Consider the following 19,622-nt stretch of genomic DNA (forward strand, 5'->3'; position numbering starts at 1 on the left):
GATGATGACGCCCGATCCTCCCCAGAATTTATTCACCAAAGTATTCCAATCTAATGATGCGGACTGTTGACTATGGTTTCAAAACGTTTATCACAATAATAATAATGAAAACAACCAACTTTTTTTTAGTATCGTATGATGAACGAAAAACCTGCCGTTTTTTGACTGGAAAAAAATCATAGTCCAGTATCAGATAATTCGATTCCTCATCGTTTGCTCTGTTCAGTGATTTCATAAAGAGAAAAATAAATTAGGTTCGTTTTTAAAAGTTTTTCAAAGGGATCCCTGCGCACATTTTTTGATGCGCTCAGCAGTAAATCATTCTGATTCAGACGACGCTCAAATACTTTCACTAAGGATTTGGTTCTCATTTCTCATTGGCTGAGAGGCGCTACGTTAAGGCGCTTTAGACACGTGCCTTAGACCAATACAGTTGCAGAGATCTCGTCACGTGACGTCACCGGAATTCCTTGGAGGCTGTATAGGTCCAGCCCATATGCTACGTTCAAGTTAAACCAAAAATGTCAATGCTATCAAATTTAATAGCCTACTAAATATTCACATATGACATGACCATTAGAAAATAAAATGCACCTTGGTTTATTATAGCAAACTGCACAAAAATGATTGGATGGGTAATGTAAAACAACTAAAATTGATATGATTTCATAGTTATTTGTAGTATCATTGTAGTAATTAATTTTAATTATTTGTGTTTAGCAATCATCTCATAGATGTATATGTACCCACATAACCACTGTTTAATTATTTCAATTATATTTTTATGATGTTGGGTTGTTCAATAAAAATACAACGTTGAACTTGTCACCAAAAGTGCAAAATAATAGATTCATGTATCACAATATTGATAGGAAATAACACACTTCGACAAAAAAAAAATATATTCGTTATTAATCATAAAACATGATGAACATGGATGGAAACAATTATTTAAGAAAATCACTTACATATATGTTAACTTTTTCGTTAACTTTCTTACGCATATTTTCGATTGTGGTGTTTTCCAAGACCACTATACTCAGTAAACACTTTTACACCTTATCTCTGCGATGGTACGTGAATGCAGCAGGGATAACAGTCTTTGCGCACACGCATACACGCACACACACACGTACACACACGCGCACGCGCGCGCACACGCACACACGCAGGCACACGCGCACACGCACGCGCACGCACCCACACCCACGTACACGCACACACACTCAATGCTTGGAGCAGTGAAATCAGTGACGTCATAATTTCTAAATTTGAAAACATTGAGCGTGCACAATCAATGACGTTATTTTGCTGATAGCTACATCTCAAGTTTTATATTGATAATTATTCATTACTTCCATTGTTTTACAATATCGGAACTTAAACGTAAAATCCAATAGCATTCTGAGTGAAAACTCGTGCGATAGCTGATGCCGGAGGTGTAGATCCCTCCGTCTATAAATAAACAAATAGATATCTATCTGTATGAAGACATCCATCCATCCATCCATCCATAGTTCGGTTCATTGTTTTTATTGTTTTTACACGTGAAACCTATTAATAATGAACCTCATATATATTCTAAAATGAGTTACTTTATTTGCTTATTTTACTCTGTATTCAAAAGAATGAACTTACGGTAGTTCCGCAACGAGCTGTGCGGATCCATTGTCTTTATGCAGGAAGGCAGCACCTGACAATGTACGTATGCTTCTTGTCTGGCGCTCGCCTGGACGCACTAAACAAAGGCTCATGTCCAGAATACATTTATTCGTGCGTACATTCGTCATCCACAGATTTAAACTTGCAAAATTAACTTGACCTTGAATTAACTGGATGAAAATTGATGTGAGTTTGGAAGGAATATACTTAGTCATGCTATATACTTAGTAAATGTCATATCCAGTCAGACTGAAAAAGGAAAGTAAAAAGCTCTTGTCTCAGTATGTGTTGTGAATGTATGATAATCATTTTTGACGGTCCAAAGTGAATGGGCATAAACGATTTTCTGTTTGGCGTCTCATTATCACGACAGGAAGACATCAAATCATCACATTTTAGAGCTTATACGATATTTATTTATTTATCTATTTATCTATTCATTCATTCATTCATTCATTCATTCATTCATTCATTCATTCATTCATTCATAGTTATTTAGTTATTTTTATACAAGACTTTATTGTAGCGCAATAGTCACATCTTGCACCTCCACTTGTACTGTAAGAGTCATGGGATGAATTATATGGTATAAAAAAATATGGGGTGTCTGTTTATACTTTGTTATGTTAGATTTCATTTGCAACCAAAGAAAAAAAAAGTAGTATAAATAATGATGAATTCTACATACATTTTGCCTTTATCTCTTAATTGTTTAAGTGATAACTTCAAGTCTAACATCAAGACTTTGCAGCTGTTTTGGCCCACATTTCTCTTTAGGTATTTATTTTTGTGTTAGTTACACCAATTTTGAAAGGTGAATAATTATAAAATAAAAAAAAAAAATGAAATTTGTCCTTTTTTGGTTTAAGGGTTTAAATTTATAAGGGACAACCCAGCTGTTGATAAGCCTGTAAATACTAAAAACTGCTTTGCAGTTTCTTCAGTTGAATATTTAAATGATTAGTCACAATATTCAAGAACAAATGAACATCTCGGTACTGTAACGTTCTGTAAAGACATATAGTCTCATTAAGTCTCAATACATTTATTTGCATCACATATAGTAAAAACAATTGTGGCCACTTACATAGTATTGTATAAGAGTAACACAAAACATCAAGCACTGTTTGTTTGTATGTTGTTTTTATACCATTTCAGTATAGCATGATTGAATAACAATTTTTGCATACACTGTTATGTATTTCCAATGCAAATGAGCATACTCATACTTGAAATCAATTGATGAAGTTCCATAAAAATACCCAAACATATTTTGAGGTCAAAATGAAATTGACCTGTTGCTAATAGGCTATTTTGTGGTTTTGCTAATAGAATGTACCGAGGAGTAAGATTTTCTCAGAGTACCTGTTTAAACGCTTCAACGTCATTCTGATCCAAAAGCGGCATATAATTTCCATCAATTAGACTTTGGTTGATGTGCAGCTCAGAAGATAAGAGGTGGGCTTTGTGATACTCTGAATACTGCTGTCTCCTACATTGTGTGGGTGCCCAGATGTGAGATGAGTCAAGAGACAAAGCAGAGGTCAGCCAGTGCCATCGGCTTCCTGTCCGCTTTACAAAACCTCCCAGAGGGGGAGGTGGGAAGAGAGGGGCTCCGAGGTTAGGGGACACTTCCTATTCCACTCTGTGCGCTCTGTTTACACAGGGACAGGGGAATTAGTGCAAAGCCACACAATAATCACACACACGCTAACGCATCATACTAGGAAATGGAGATGGTTGAACTGTGACCTCTGTTCACTGATGTCACACAAAAAAAATTCATTACGACAACAGACTTTTATGAGATGTACATGTACTGTATGTATAGTGTATTTGAGGGACATAAAGAGAAAAATCTCAGACTCAGAAACGTCACTAAAAGTCACAGAAATAGATTGCTCCCATAGCTAAATAAACAAATAAAGTAAATAATGAAATGAACCAAAATAAAACAGGAGATTTTTTGTTGCCATGATAAATGAATAATTACAGTCAATCTAAATTTAGGTTACAATTTTCTACATAATAAATATCATATCTGCTGATGATCATTTATGACAAAGATAGGCATATTTTTATTCAATCTACATAGATTCTATATAGGTTGAATACAAATATGCCCTTAAAAAATATCTAAGGTGTGTTGAAAAGTTAGTAGCAAAATGTCAAATACTTCTTGAGAATATTAATGATCTCTCTGTATGACGTTTACAAATGTTTTTGAGACGACTTTTATATTGGACGTCAGACTGTACGTGCTGCCATTATGTTGTGAGCAATCCTTGTGTCTATCATATAAAATAGAGAATAGTAATAGAGAAACCAAGCTCATGAAAAAAAAACCTTAGAAGATTTAATCACATTTTTAATTTTGGCATTATTGAAAACCGTTTTTTAAACTGCAATTAACTGTCTAAATCTTCTGTGGTAATTCTGAAGAAACAAATCTCATCCACAGTCATTTTCATCAGAGTGGAAATTATCAGCCAAAGATTGTGTCTAATATTTCATCAAGCACAGTAGCCACACGAAGTTAGCACAATGCCGCTCTGTCTCATGCAGTGTAAATATTGCAATCAATTTGATTGGAGAGGAGTACCAGTTGTGTCCAGTGAGTTTATGGTTCCATTCTCTCCTCCACCCACCCCCCTAAAAAAACAAAACTAGATTCAACCCCTACCTGAAAACACTCATCCTCCTGTATCTGCTTTTCTAGCACCACTCGGTGCGGGTGTTTCAGTCCGGAGCGTTGACAGCATGTTCAAAAGGCTGTGAGTAGGCTTGTTACTATCAGTTACTGCTTTAATCCCCCTGATCACCATGCCGTAGATTAACCTGGTGTGAAAGCAGCCCACAGGCCCGACTGATGGGCCTCCCTGGCTCCAGAAGAGCTTGGCAGCCTGGACTGGATGCTCAGTCCTGCATGAGTTCACCGCAGTCATGGGTGACAAAGGGAGGTTTTGCTCCACTGCTTTTTCAAATTTAAAAGCTCTCTCAAACTTTCTCCTCTGTAGAAGAAAGGGTGCGTCCCAGTGAGTGATTCCTGAAGCTGTGTGTTACGTTTAAAGTGACACACCATGACACCAAATGATGAAAACACCATCAAGTATTGTGTAATTGTTCATCACACTCGGTGTGTTTGCTGGATTTAAGGGAAACCAAAAAATTTTACATTAAGGTTGATTTAAATAAAAAATAATAATAAATAAATAAACCTACCGCACCTACAGTGTTCCATACGTAAGGTAAAAAATGACCCCAATTAGAACAAATGCGTTTTATTCTGTAAACTTGACAAATTGTTTCACATTTTGGTTTATGATGCTTTATTTTTTTTATCAAAAATTATGTTTGGCCTGATGATTTTTTTCTGTGTCCAACTGGTATTGTTAATCAAGGGGAAAGTGTAGTAGATGTCACGTTACAGTTGATTAAAAATAATAGGTTTTTGGAGTTAACCTTAGAAATTAAATAGAAAGTTCCTGGGGTCATTTTTGACCCCAAATATGGAAAAGTGTGGTACCAAATGTGTGTTCCAGCACGCTTTTCCTTGTTCAAAGTCGGAAAAGACCGACTTCCCATTTTCGTTGATTGCAGCATAATAAATTTGCAGGTCCTCAATCAGTCGACGCTCCCTCTAGTGGTTATTTGTGTCTATCGGCTTCTTCTGCGTAATACGCCAATGGAGCACATGACAGCGGCGGCGCGATACTTTCTTGGCTCCATCGTGCACTTTTGTCAATTTGTGGATAATAACTGTCACCGTGACTACAAATGGCTTTGTAACCCTTTCCAGACTGAAATATGTTCTTGAATTTCTGTATTGCAACTTTTTCAGATCTTTTGGCTTCAGTTTGTCAGACAGGTTCTTTTTAAGTGATTCGTTGTCGTTTTTTTTTTTTTTTCAATAAATGCACAAAACTTTGCAAGAAAATGTTCATGGTGTTGTGTGAATTTTAGAATTATGAGAAAAAAACAAATGTATTTAATTTATAGGATTGGTAATAAGTGAAAAGTATAATAAGTGAAAAACATGACCTTGTCCACTAGCACTTTTAATGTTCTGTTTCACCACGGATCAGACAATCATCCATGGACAATTATTCAAACACAATTCAGGTTCAGGTTTGAAATGCCCTAATTAAAAGTGTGTTGCTTAGTCTCTTTTTAATCAGATGGCGCTGATTTAATCTTGCTGGAAGTAAGTACCACTCCCTGAAACACCCAGGGGAAGTTGATTGTCAGGCAATTTGTGACTTCTTTTGTTCTGTTTTTGGCTCTTGGAGGTCACTGTCTCTTTTGAAATTAAAACACTAGTATTAAAACGTCCTTTGTTCCATTTCATTTGCTATACTTCATTTTGTTATGCAAAATGGGCTCATATGCTCAAGACTTGGCTCAGTATTTGTTCCTCCTCCCTCTCCATCCAGAATGTAAGATTGCTTTGACTGCCAGTCAGATCTCCACATCTATTTATCTTGGATTTTTAATCTAATCACTGTTGCATTTGATGACATCTCTTTTTTGCCATGCAGTCATTGTTGCAGAGGGTCATCAATAGTGCAACCCTTTGCTTAGTCATATGATTACAAGGTAATAACATATTTATAATGTAATTTCGTCATCTCCTCCTCAAGATGCAGTTATTGCAATTTCTTATGCATATTTACTGAAGCATATGAGCTGAGTTACCTTAGTCACACATCTCTATCAATGCTCCGGAATGTGCACTTCATAGCATCCAAAGGTGTCATTCATGCACTGTGTCTAATTGTGTTGGAGAGGTGACATGAAGATAGATTTTACATCCTAAAGTAAGACGCTAATGATAGGTGATGTGTCTAAAGGATAATGTCTCCATTTCACACCCACAAAGTCAACAGGTGATGTATGTCATTAATGTAACTGAGAGAGCTTATCCAATTATTGCTCTCAATTGGCTGTAGCTCATTTTGACAGTCAAGGTTTTTAAAAACTGACCCATCTATAATTCACCGTGTCTCATTCCTAAACTGGCTGGTTTGATCATTGGCTTGAGACTAATGAATTAAGTAATTAACCAATGCATCAAACTGTCAATGAAATGACAAGATACAAAATGAATCGTCAGTTGGTTTGAAGCGCACATTTTATTTTATGGAGGTATCACGTGATTCTGTGTTATTGTGTGAGTGGTAATTTCAAAGGCAAACTGAAACCAAGTTTCTTTTTTTTTTTTTTTTGACAGGATGTTGTATGTGTCAACACTTGTCAAAACACAGTACAGTAGAACTCGGAACTCACCATTAGGTACACACAAATAATGCATGCACAGATCGATTTCTAATTCAGGTTTCATTTTCTGCATTCCCTGGTAGGTTTTATGCATGTCATGTGAAGAACAGATATTAATGTTGAGTATGTGTAGGCTATGCAATAACAAATCTTAACTATAGAGCTGCCGCCATCAATTATTTGCTAATTGACGAGTCTCTGATAGTTGTTTAAATTAGTAGACTAATTAGATCATATGTAAATCGCATCATATCGCACCAGCAAGCAGCTGCTCTTACATAACCATCATTAGCTTACAGCAGGGGTGGGCAATTAATTTTGCAAAGGGGCCACATGAGAAGAAGGTCTGCTGAGGGCCAAGCCAACATTGTGACCTCAAAGTTGAGTTTGTATTTAGAAAAAAAAAAGTGGCAAAAATTTCTATGAGCTGGGATTCTGCTGCATTTGCTGGCTAGATAAGTGTAGTATGTATGTTCAATGTGTAACATGTCATTGGTGAATATTTACGAACTCAGTTTTCATTTTTTTCCCCCCTAAACAAAGCAGCTAGGATACATGTCACATTCTCACAAATTCACACGCATGTGAAAACAGGTAAAAGTGGTGCACCCCATAAGCAAGTAGATGCAATGTTTTAAACATGTATTTTTTAGAATAAATACCTCATAGATTTACGTAAACAGTGACTGATAAAGAAAATATGAATATACACTACCGTTCAAAAGTTTGGGGTCACAAAATTGTTTGGGTGACCCCAAACTTTTGAACGGTAGTGTATATATTTATTTAGATAATTATTTATAGATTATATATATAATCTTCTGTGTAAAAAATCTTATAATATATATGTATACTTATATCCATAGATTAGATATAATCTTATACAAATATAAGATATAATTTATAATATTTAATTCATAATATTTTATTATAATAATATTTACACTACCGTTCAAAAGTTTGGGGTCACCCAAACAATTTTGTGACCCCCAAACTTTTGAACGGTAGTGTAGATAATGAAACTTTTTGACATTTTGTGTTTACTTCCCTTATATTTAATTTAAATAATATTGATTTGCATTTTCTTTTCCCTGCTCACCTATAAATGATTAAACTTACATCGTTTTGCTTTTGATAAGCACGAGTGCTGAAAGTCATTATTATGAGTGGAGTCTTCCGTTCAGAACAAAAACTGACGGAAGGAACCTTCAAAATGAAGGTCAATATTCTCTTCATCATCGTATATTACCTCACCTCACCTCACCTCAGTGGGGCGGAAAGGGTTACCGCAAAATGAGACAAAACACTAACCCGAATAGTATAGGGGTATCAGAGGTTTATAAGAAAAACACGCATGATCTTCATGATGATGAAGTTCACTCAATGTTTTTTTTTTCTGCGCAAGGTGTCTCCGTGGCTTGATTATAATTCTTTTTTGGACTGAATTCATGTTCGGAAGATTGAAAAAGCATGTAGACTTTGGCCTTTTTTTTACACACCCTCTTCATTTGAGAATGATCTAGTCCATGACGCGCTCACCGATTTGGCGCTAGAGAAGCCCGGGTCTCCTGCTCTAAGCACACAGCAGTCGCAGTAATGTGCAGTTTTTAAACCTTTAGCTTTAGGATCGCATAAATGTTTTATCATATGAATTTAATGGACAGTCATGTCTGAAGAGGAAAGTAAGGTTGTTGATGAACTTTTTAAAGATGTCAAATTCTACGTGGTTGGGGACATTGACCCAAAGGTGAGACTGATGTTAGCTCCTCTTAGCTAGTATGATAGCATTTTAACTTGTTAGCACTATTGAATCTCAATGGGTTTTGTTGCACAAGCTAACTAGCTGGCTAACAGGCTGTCTTGCTACGCTCGAAATAGCGCGCTTGGTCGAGCGATCATTTGATTCAATGACGACATTACTATTCTTTCTTTCATAGCATCTCCCGTAAAGTTGTGTGCTTGCTAATAATTGATCACGCAGAAGAACTTTGCTCCTAGCGACGTTTTATACACTCAAATCTCAAGTGTACTGACGCTTAGGTTCTCAGCTGCATGTAGCTCCTCAATGATCGCTCCGTTTTATAAATCTGTTGTCTCGTGGCGTAACAATATAAAGTTATGTTGTCATGCATATTGAATGACTAAAGTTGATCTGAGCTACGTTTATGTACCAAAGTGAATAACTTTGACGGTGTTGATTTGCATCAACCTGTCATTATTTTACTCCATCTGCGGTGTTTTACTTCCTGCCAAATAGTGCACCCTCCTCTCTCTTCATGTAATAATTGTTTATTCTTCCTCAAATCATTTCTAAAATGTAATATAGCAATAGACAAATGAAGTTTTGGTGGGAACTAGGATGACATAAGGACGTCATGTGGGCGTGACACGATGCTGAAATTGCGAACGGAATATGATGTTATATGCTAATCGTCATGTGACTGGGTGAACTCTTTATGGCCATATTTTAGGTGGTGCAGTTGTTGAAAGACGGAAAAGGCAAAGAGGTCTCCTACAATGCTCTGGCTACTCATATTATTGCAGAGGATGGGGACAACCCAGAGGTGGGGGAATCTCGTGAGGTTTTTGATCTTCCTGTGGTAAAGGTAAGAAGTCAATCCAATCTCGTGTTTAGTGAGCATAAAAATTGACAATTGTAACCGCTTTGTTTTGGTCAATCGGGAAAACCAAAAATAACTTCAGTCTGCTGCAGAGAAAGTCTAGTTACAGACACAGTGGGTATTTTAATGGCATGATTAATTCATGATTATTACTCCTGTTTTCCAGCCATCCTGGGTGATCCTCTCTGTTCGATGTGGAGACCTTTTACCGTATCCTTCCGAAATGTCGAATTTATGCAGAATGCGTATTCCCTGATATGATTTAAGAAAAATCTTCTAATAATTTCATGATAGAGTTGACTAGGTTTTCTTAACCAATAACCCCGCAGTGTCACAGGGTTCTCTCCAGAATCGGGTCAAATATTCTTTGGAGTGACAGCCTGTCTTCCTTGTGTGAGTGACTGCATACTATACCCATTTCTGAAATATGATGCAACCTTGTGGGGCTAAACATAGCAGAGATTTGGATATGATTGGTCAAAAATTCATGTATGGACACATTATTTTTAATAATGGAAATAAATAATTTCTATATTAAAAGTCATAACTTCTTCCACGTTTTTATTGCTATTATGTACTACTACTGTCTGACTCTTTGTTTTTCCACAGCTTCCAGACGACCTCAATGCATTGTGGGCATATATAACTTTTTATGGCGGAGAATGTCAGCTTAACCTTAACAAAAAAGTAACTCATTTGGTGGTGAATGAACCAAAGGGGGTAGGTGGAAGATTTGTTTCTGAATTTCACATTTTCTAAAAGTGAAGTGATTTTATTATTGCAAATGCAGGTATTTATTCTTGCCGAATTCAGTTATGTGTTTTTCTTTTCACTCCAGGCCAAGTTTGAGTGTGCCCTTAAACATCCTGGAATTAAGATTGTCACTCCAGACTGGATAACAGATTCAGTAAAAGGTAAAGTTCAGGTCTCTCTGCTACTGAGGTTTTTCTTTTCCTGTCTGAATAATTTAATCAAGAATTATAATTCACAACTTTCAAAAGAGTAACAGTTCATCTCCAGTGATTATTCCAAGTCAGGCAACAATTCTGTGTACACTCAAGTCTCCCTGTACTTTTCCATTGCTACACATCTTTAAAGTCCACTACGCATGTAATTGTGAGATGCATGACACACAAGTCCCTCAATTGGGCAACGTTATCTTGCCAAAAGTTCCATTATGAATGTTAAAATTTCCAAACTTTCCACTACAGCTAAGAGCCGGAATGATGAATCGCTCTATCACCCTCGACTTACTTATGTGGAGCCAGAGGAAGCGGATGAGAGTGAGCCAGAGTCATATGACCAACACTCCCATTCAGATGGAAGCTACAGTCCACGACGCTCCCGGATGTCCAGTGGTGGCTCGTCAGCAGAGTCAAGTCCTCGCAGACGACCTGGCCCCAAAAAACTGAACTCCATCTCCCCGTCGTCCCCACGGAAAACTGAACGCCGCAGCGAGCGCATGTTTGACGACTCTGATGATGACTCGTCCACAGAAAAGGAGGGCACTAACCTCAACTGGACACCTGCTGAGGTTGTGACACCAACCCCTCCATTTGCATCAGGCACTGCCAGGCGGCGAAGTGGACCACCTGGCAACAAGGATCCCGTATCCTCAACAGGCAGTGGGTTGATCAACCTGTGTGCCACTGTTCCTCCAGTCCCTGGCGCCGGACCCATATCAACAGAGGTCCGCACTGCTGCTGCCATCAGTCAAAATGCACAACAAGGTCAGTAGATACAAAGATGCAAGGCTTTGTTGACATAGTAGAGGTATAGTAAAATCTTATGCAATGTATTATTTTATTATTATCATTTGTCATTATCAATCAATATTGTGATTGCAATTTTAGATGTGATTTTTTCCAAAGCCACTTTACTATGTATTCTTTTATACAAGCAGTAAATTAATCTGTAATATTAAATTTAGATTAGTATATTTTATACATGTTTGCATACATTTTATGTTATGATTAGTTCAGTTACTTAACTTGTGGAATATTTGTCTTTTTTTTGGTGTATCAGTTCCAGACAACATGCCCGGTTGGAGCCCAGCCGCTAGAACACTTCGCAACATTACCAACAATTCTGACATGCAACCAACTATTCGACCCACTAATGTAGCACATGTAAGACATTCTAAAAGTGGATGTTTTTTTCTTCTCTTTATAATTGTTCTTATATTACTGTTATGGGACAAATTTGATAGATTTAAGATGCTTTATTTCTTTCACAGATTATCCAGAATCTGACAGCCAATCAGGGAAAGCCAATAGAGCAACAAACCAATCAAAGCCATGCTCAGACTCCAAACAGTAACAACCCCCTTCTGTTCAATCAGTCCAAAATGGCTGGGCAACAACTCACTGCGCAGCAGCAGCAGTTAATGCAACAGTCACATCAGACAGTTCAACAACATCATCAACAGTTACCCCAACAAGCGCAACATCCAGTGATGCAGCTCCAGCAGCAGCAGCAGCAGCAGCAGCAGCAGCAGCAGCAGCAACAACAACAGCAGCAGCATCAAATGATGCAGCTACATCACCAACAGCAACAGTCACAAGTTGTACAACAGCAGGGGTTCCCTCAGTTGTCCCAACAGCATCAGTTCCTTCAGCAGCAGCAGCAGCAGCAACAGCAGCAGCAGCAGCAGCAACAACAAATGCACCAACAGCAGATGTTTTCCCAACAGCAGCAACACACCTTCTCTCAGCAGCAGCTGCGCCCTCAGCAGCTCTTACGCCCTGGTCTACAGCAGCTGCAACAGCAGCAAGCTCTGCAACAACAGCTCCAGCAATTCCAACAGCAGCAACGCATGCAGATCTTACAACAACAACAACAGCAGCAACAACAACAACAACAAAATCAACAACAATTACACCAACAGCATCTACAGCAGCAACAACAGCAACACTTCTTGCAACAGCAGCAACAAATCCAGCAGCTGCAGCAACAGCAGCTGCAGAATCATCATCAGCAGGCCATACAGCATCAGAACCAACAGGCCATGCAGCAGCAACAGCAGCTTCAGCAGCAGCAGCAACAAACTATTCAGCCGCAGCCACAGCAGCCTGCTCATATCTCTCTTTTTGGACATGAGCCAGGACAAGAAAGTGAGTAGGAGATTGGCTTTTTCGATATACATTGACCTCTGAGCAAATTTAACGTTAGCTCCAAGCCATTCATTTGAAATAAGCATTATCACTTCAAAGTAAACATTGAACGCATGACTTTTTCAACATACAAAAATAGTACTAGTACATAGCCTTTATCAAAATCGACCAAGTTCATCCTTCTTGTGTAAATGTATTTATGAACTGTTTTTCTTCCCCCCAATGTCACAGTTCCACAGGACGGGTTTTTGCTGGGATGTGTGTTTGCCATTGCTGACTATCCAGAACAGATAGCAGACAAACAGCTGCTGGCCACATGGAAACGGGTAAGATGATTAAGTTTCACCAACAAGCAGTACATGATTGTTAATAACTCATTCACTAACTCATTTTAGAGCAATCGTGGCCAATTTATCCAAACGATCAAATGAAAAGAAAAAAAGACTCTTTTCACCAGGAAGAATTTTGCCTCTTTCCATTCTTTTAGAATTAGTGGTAGGAAGAAAAAAAAAAAAAAAAAGGGTAGTTATTGCTTTGCACAAATATTTCTCCCAGTGGACTCACAAACTGTGCTGATCTCATATTTAAAATGGAGCATCAGCGTCATCAAATGGTCTTAAAAGAACATTTTCTGCCCTTCCCTCCACTTGCAGGTGATCCAGTTCTATGGTGGTGTTGTTGACCCCTCCCTGACCAGTCAATGTACTCACCTGCTTTGTGAGAGTCAGGTCAGCAACATGTATGTCCAGGTAAGGATGCTTGTTTCTGTGTCTAGATTGTGAATAGAGTACAGCTGCATCAAACACTGGCTTTTCAAAGCAAAGAGCTTGTCAGCAAATGATTTTAGCTAACACATACCAACCAACAAGACGTGATACGTATGTTAAAGATAAAACATGCTTACGCAGCAGCATGTCAAGCTATTCTCTTTTTTGGCATCCTTGGCATTGGGTTGATTGTCTCTGACCTACCAGGCCCTCAGAGAGGGAAAACGCTGTGTGACAGCCCACTGGTTAGACACAGTCCTCAAACGGAAGAGGATGGTCCCTCCTCATCGGACGCTTCACCTGCCATTTGCCTTCCCTCCTGGAGCCAAGCCTTGCTCTCAACATGTATGTCCTACTACCATAAATTTTAGTAAAAAACTATATATAGTTATATATATATATATATTAGCTCCTGTATATATATATATATGCACTTTATGAGTCTAGGTCGTATATGACTCATAAAGTGCACTTTATGAGTCTAGGTCATATATATGACTCATAAAGTGCAATGTTTTTTTTTTTTTTTTAAAGCTCCTCTTGATCTTTCTGTCCAACATTATTCTCTTCTGCAAATCTTCTGTTTTGGTATATACTATGTCAAACTAAAACAGTTACTTTTCTATTTAAGTCATGTAGGGTTGGCTATTTATTTTTTTGGAAATGCATGAATTCCTTATTGTTGTTTTAGCTTTCTATTTCGAATGTCTTGATAATATTGCATGCTTCTTATTCTAATCAGCCTTTCCTCCTCTTAGATTATATCTGTGACTGGTTTTGTGGATGCTGACAGAGATGACTTGAAGCTGATGTCGTACTTGGCCGGTGCCAGATACACCGGGTACCTGTGTCGGAGCAACACCGTCCTTATCTGCAAAGAGTAAGGAGGGACTTGCATTGCCATGTTTTTTTTCTTTTTATTTTTTTTTCTTCTTGTCACTACCACAGTGTTATTAATTTGTCTGTGCTGTGGGTTTCTCTTTAGACCCACTGGGCTCAAGTATGAGAAGGCCAAAGAGTGGAAGATTCCATGCGTAAACGCTCAGTGGATGTGCGATATTCTTCTGGGAAACTTTGAAGCATTAAGACAAATTCACCACAGCAGATACTCAATTTATACGCATCCTGAGCCGCTGGTGCCAAACCTCCAGTTGGTCCAGAACTTGCTTGGTGTGTACTGTTTTGAGCAGCCTGCTTACTGTAATTTAAACATAAATTAAGATGTTTTGATTTCCAATTTTACATAGCCCCTTGGAGAACACCCGTCAAAGTATCTCAAGAAGCTTTAGCGGTGAGTTTGTTGCCACTTTTATTGGTTTCCTTTTAGTGCTTTCTTCAAGTTGTTGACATTTCAGTCCGATTAAAGACTCGAGGTACAGTTTTGTTGACTTTGCTTGACTTCCTTGTTCTCTTTATGAACTTTGTTTAGAACCTGCTGCTCATCCAGAAACAGAAGCTGGCTGACTCCACAAACCAGCCAGCCAACAAAAAGGCGAGGTTAGGCTCTCAGATCTCGCTTTTGCCTTTTTGCTTTGTGTACTTTCTTTTAGCCAGTGCTTATTTTGTGTGTGGTTCACACAGATTGGAGGAGATCCAGTCTCCCAGTAAGAAGCTTCCACCAGAGTCCACTCCAAGAGTTGTTTTCACAGGGTTCGACCCCACTGAAGTTCAGCAATACACAAAGGTGAAACCATCACAAGAGTCCAGTACAATTTCCTTTCTACAATTAAAGATTAAATGGATGGATGTACTACGGATGGATACTAGATAGATAGGTTGTTTTAAAACCACAAAAGCATTGTTCTGAGACTGCATGTAAACATCTAACTTAAGCTCCCTCCCTCCCTCCCTTAGAGGCTGCACGCTTTAGGTGGTGAAGTAGCAGAGGGCAGTCTGAAGGCGACTCACCTGGTGGCAAGTAAAGTGATGCGCACCATCAAATTTCTCGCCGCAATGTCTGTGGTGAAACATATCGTCACCCCAGAGTGGCTTGAAGAGAGCTGGAGGAGCCAGAAGTTTGTTGGTATGTTTTGTATTGATATGAGCAATATACTCTTAAGTGCAACCCTTTCAAACTAGTAGTTAACAATTATGATGTGAGGGCTAGCTATAGCCTTGTTAAGTTCACTTATCATTGTAGTTAAAGCTAATGTGGATGACAGCGCTGTACTTGTATCTGTGTTCCAGATGAACAGAACTACATTCTGCGGGATACCGAAACCGAGGTCTTGTTTGGTTTCACTCTGGAAGAATCACTCAAGAAAGCCCACAGTGCACCACTCTTCAAGGTGATATGGACAAAAGTTTAGGGACACTCACAATACAGTGGGTCCTTGGCTTGCGACAATCCTGACAAACATATGACATTTTGTGGTTATGAATGGCGGCACCATAAGACTACGTTATCACGTGGCACAACAAAAACAATTACTTCTGTACTTCTTGTTGTTAAGCCGAAACACACCACATGATATTCGTACCTACAATATTGTAGTAGTAAAGTCAAATATAATTATAGTAAATGATTTTTGATATTACTGAAATGAAATTCAATGGTGTGCGTACTTCCTCTGATTGATTACTATATTTTTTTAGACAGTAAGGTGCACTTAAAATCCTTAAATTTTCTAAAACAGGACAACTTTTGTATGGATGTCGATTCAAGGTTGATCAAAATTTGACTGTAAGTTTTCGGTACTGTTTTTTTTTTTTTTTTATGTGCGCCTTATGGAGATTTCTCAAAATAGACCTGTTCATTGAGATTGCGCCTTATAGTCTGAAAAATCATATTGTAAATGACCCATTTAACTCCCCACCTCTTCTTTACTCTATGCTTTTCTGTCTTTGTACCTTTTCTTTCTGGGATGTAGGGAAAGTATTTTTATCTAACCCCTGGAATCAGCCCCAGCCTCAGCAGCATGAAGTTGATTGTAGAAAGTGCTGGAGGGAGAGTCGTCGCGAAACAACCTTCTTACAGGAAGATAATGGAGCATAAACAGAACAAGGTGAGTTTGGTGCTTCACCTGATAAAGGATGATGACAGGGACAAAAAAATAATAATGAAGAAATAAAGTATATATACTGTGAGGACTACAAAATGCATTTTGTTTTGCTGCAGAATCTCCCAGAAATCATCTTGATTTCATGTGACAATGATCTACACTTGTGTAGAGAGTACTTTGTCAAAAACATTGGTAAAGTCTGCACACACAAACGCACACTGTGTATGAGGAGCATCTGAAAGTGTGTGTTGATTCTGTGACGTGTTTCTGTTGTCCAGATGTCCACAACGCTGAGTTCATTCTGACCGGAGTTCTCACCCAGAAACTTAACTATGATTCATATCCTTTTACAGTTCATCCATCTCTATGACTTTGAATAAGGGCAATTTGATTAGGGTTTTAGTATTGATGATTATTCTATGAAAAAACAATATAGATCAGTGTTATGAGAAATTTCTATGGCACGCACGCCCAAGCACAGAACAATATTTCAGTATATCATTTTAAAATGAAAAGTTACAAAAGAAGAGAAAAACGGACTTCACAAATGCTACAAACTGAGATGCAATTATTGAATTAATATAGCAAAATGTGATTCCTTGACATTCACACGTATAAGTTCACTTGATGAAACAATGAAGACAATGAAGAGGAGCAATCCGTGTTAAACCACACTGACTTTTCTATGTTTTTACTTTTGTGCATAGATAATCCAGTGTTTTTTGTAGTTTTTGGTATACGTTTCTGAATAAATAAATAGATGTTATTTTTGTCAGATTAATGTTCAAATTTTGGACTGTTTTAAATCTTGTTCTCACTGTTCAATGTGTACAGGCTTAATATAATGCTTTTTTGGGAATAAAATTGATAATTATTTGTGAAGTTGTTTTCCTTTTTCACTTCCAACATGTGTAGTGATGATGGTTGTCAATTTGTGACCACTGTCTTCAGATATTTATGCTTCGAATATACTAATATTTTAAGATAAAAAGGCAGACTTTTTAGAACAAAAGCTCGCTCTCCTCATTTAAATTAGTCTCGAAAGCTTTCTTGAAGGTATCCCTTCAAGGTTTGAGCCCATAATTCCTGATAGATTTGATTTAATTAATTGTTAATAATGGTTTGGGGTAGTTACTGGTGAAGTTCTAATTGCAGACTGTCAAACAGATAGCCTGAGGCCTTGTGTAGGCGGGGAGGCTGGTTAGGAGTGAGGCACTTCATGTCGCTTGCGGTGCTGCCCTCAAAACTACCAAAGACTGAATTAGACAACCTGAGCCAAGGTCATGTGCTACATTTTGTATTAAGTTAATGCTGCCATCTCTACCCAATGTATTGTATTTGTTCAGATCCATCCATCTGCTGTCATATGGGTCGTGGGTGAGCTGCACCCTTGAGGTCAGAGCTGGGCTACACACTTTGCATATCAACAAACAACCATTCACATCTAGTCCTCAATAAATGTGTAGGTTAGTTGAAAATGGACTAGCCTACAAAAAAACAACCTATGAGAATTAAATAGAATAGAATAGAGTAGGAATAGATTTACTTAAGGTCACTTCATTCATTTAACCTTTTAACTACATTGTTTTTACTCACTACGCCAAAATATTGTAGGTTCAATGTGATTGTACTGCTTTATGCGTTGTATAAAAAAAAAACAGGGATACTTAAAACTAAACAAAATATTTTGGATCTCTTGATAGTGAGATCATGTACTAATATGAAAATATCACCTCCTTTAAAGATATAATTTTGCAGTACACACACACACATGCTCACACCCACACTCACACACATGTAAAATCCTAATTAATCCCAATTATAAATGCAAATGAGGACCATCTTTGATTAAGAAGCAGCTAAGTTCCTTGTTGGTTTGTGATGTCCTCCTTTGATGCAGCCCAGTTGTGGAGGAGGGAAGGTAGACAAAGAAGTACTGGGACACTAAAAATGTTGTAATTAATATACAAGTGCTTCATGTGAGACATTTCTAATTACTCCCAGCCCCTCCCTCTGTTACATCAGACACACTTTTGGCCCACCAACTTCCTCTCTGTTCCGCAGGATGCTGTGGAATTACAGGCTAATTATGCAGAGGCGGGCACTGGGATTCATCCGGCCTCACAATTTACATATGCACTAATTATACTGAAATTGAACTAATTATGAATAATTTGGCCAATTATTGGTGCTTTCTCATTACATTTTTTTTTAAATGAAGAGTTATAGGAAAACGTATTGTATGTAAGAAGACACACAAAGGAAAGATGAGAACTCATTTAATGTGGACAAAAAAGAATAGGTTTTCTGTAACGTATATATATATATATATAAATAAATATATATATATATACGTTACAGAAAACCTATTCTTTTTTATATATATATATATTTTATTATTTATTATTTAGATATATTTTATTTTCATTTTTTTAATATATATTATATATATGTATATTATATATATGTGTGTATATATATATATATATATTTATATAAAATATACAATAATAAAGGAAATCTATTGGATTAGGTGCCACTCAGCACACAAAGTATTGCAAATTTTTAAAATTGTGATACATTTAATGTAAACTATTAACAACTATTAGCAATTGTTAAAGGTTGACTGAGAAATTTTGACAATAGAATAGTTTTTTTTTAAAAATCAGTATAGGCATCAAAGTTAATTTACTTTATTTGCTCTTTGGGCGAACATTTCTTGGAGGTCAAATGGGGCATGCTTGTGTCGCCTCTCATGTCATGTCATGTCAATCCCGCATAAATGACACATTGCCCTCTCTCCAGTTCATATTACTTTATTCAGATTTAAAACATCTTCAATCTTTACAATGTACATCATTCCCTTTAATTCAGTGTAGGTGCAAAACAAACAATGGTTTCCTGAATCACGACAATACGGCCTGCATAGATGTGTACATCGGAGGATTTGGCTTTGTGGGGCTACACTGCCCACTTCTGGACAGTCATGGTAGGAGCAGCTTCTTCTGCAATAATCTGGAAGACCTTTTTTAGAAACCTCATATACGTTTACAGTCTCATAATTTACTTTGACAAATAAATATTTACACCTATTTATAATTGAATGTTTTAATATTTCAAAGAGAAAGTGAAACAGTCAACACCAGGCATGCAGGTTTCAGCTATTTCCAACAAACAAAC

At 37.5% G+C, this 19,622-nt stretch overlaps 1 protein-coding gene across 1 annotated transcript; it reads left to right on the plus strand.

The window, feature by feature from the left end:
• Positions 1-8,467: 8,467 nt before the first annotated feature.
• On the plus strand, positions 8,468-17,318 carry paxip1 (PAX interacting (with transcription-activation domain) protein 1). The gene is made up of 23 exons (XM_061295769.1): positions 8,468-8,686; positions 9,411-9,545; positions 9,727-9,770; positions 9,890-9,953; positions 10,170-10,280; positions 10,399-10,474; positions 10,772-11,290; positions 11,586-11,689; positions 11,797-12,673; positions 12,905-12,999; positions 13,327-13,422; positions 13,648-13,785; positions 14,199-14,320; positions 14,426-14,610; positions 14,688-14,731; positions 14,870-14,937; positions 15,022-15,124; positions 15,295-15,463; positions 15,628-15,728; positions 16,311-16,445; positions 16,559-16,634; positions 16,721-16,780; positions 17,054-17,318. Exons 1-23 carry the CDS (start codon positions 8,606-8,608, stop codon positions 17,068-17,070), a joined length of 3,420 nt encoding a protein of 1,139 aa, XP_061151753.1. The 5' UTR covers positions 8,468-8,605; the 3' UTR covers positions 17,071-17,318.
• Positions 17,319-19,622: the final 2,304 nt, after the last annotated feature.

This window comes from Syngnathus typhle, linkage group LG13 (assembly GCF_033458585.1).
Source record: "Syngnathus typhle isolate RoL2023-S1 ecotype Sweden linkage group LG13, RoL_Styp_1.0, whole genome shotgun sequence".
NCBI classification, from domain to species: Eukaryota; Metazoa; Chordata; class Actinopteri; order Syngnathiformes; family Syngnathidae; genus Syngnathus; species Syngnathus typhle.

Bases quoted from the DNA above. Each gene is read 5' to 3' on its own strand.
- paxip1 (XM_061295769.1), top strand. From the start codon at position 8,606: ATGTCTGAAGAGGAAAGTAAGGTTGTTGATGAACTTTTTAAAGATGTC. The intron at 14,938-15,021 runs GTTAGGCTCTCA...TGGTTCACACAG, and splicing joins CCAGCCAACAAAAAGGCGAG to ATTGGAGGAGATCCAGTCTC. The intron at 15,125-15,294 runs GTGAAACCATCA...TCCCTCCCTTAG, and splicing joins AAGTTCAGCAATACACAAAG to AGGCTGCACGCTTTAGGTGG.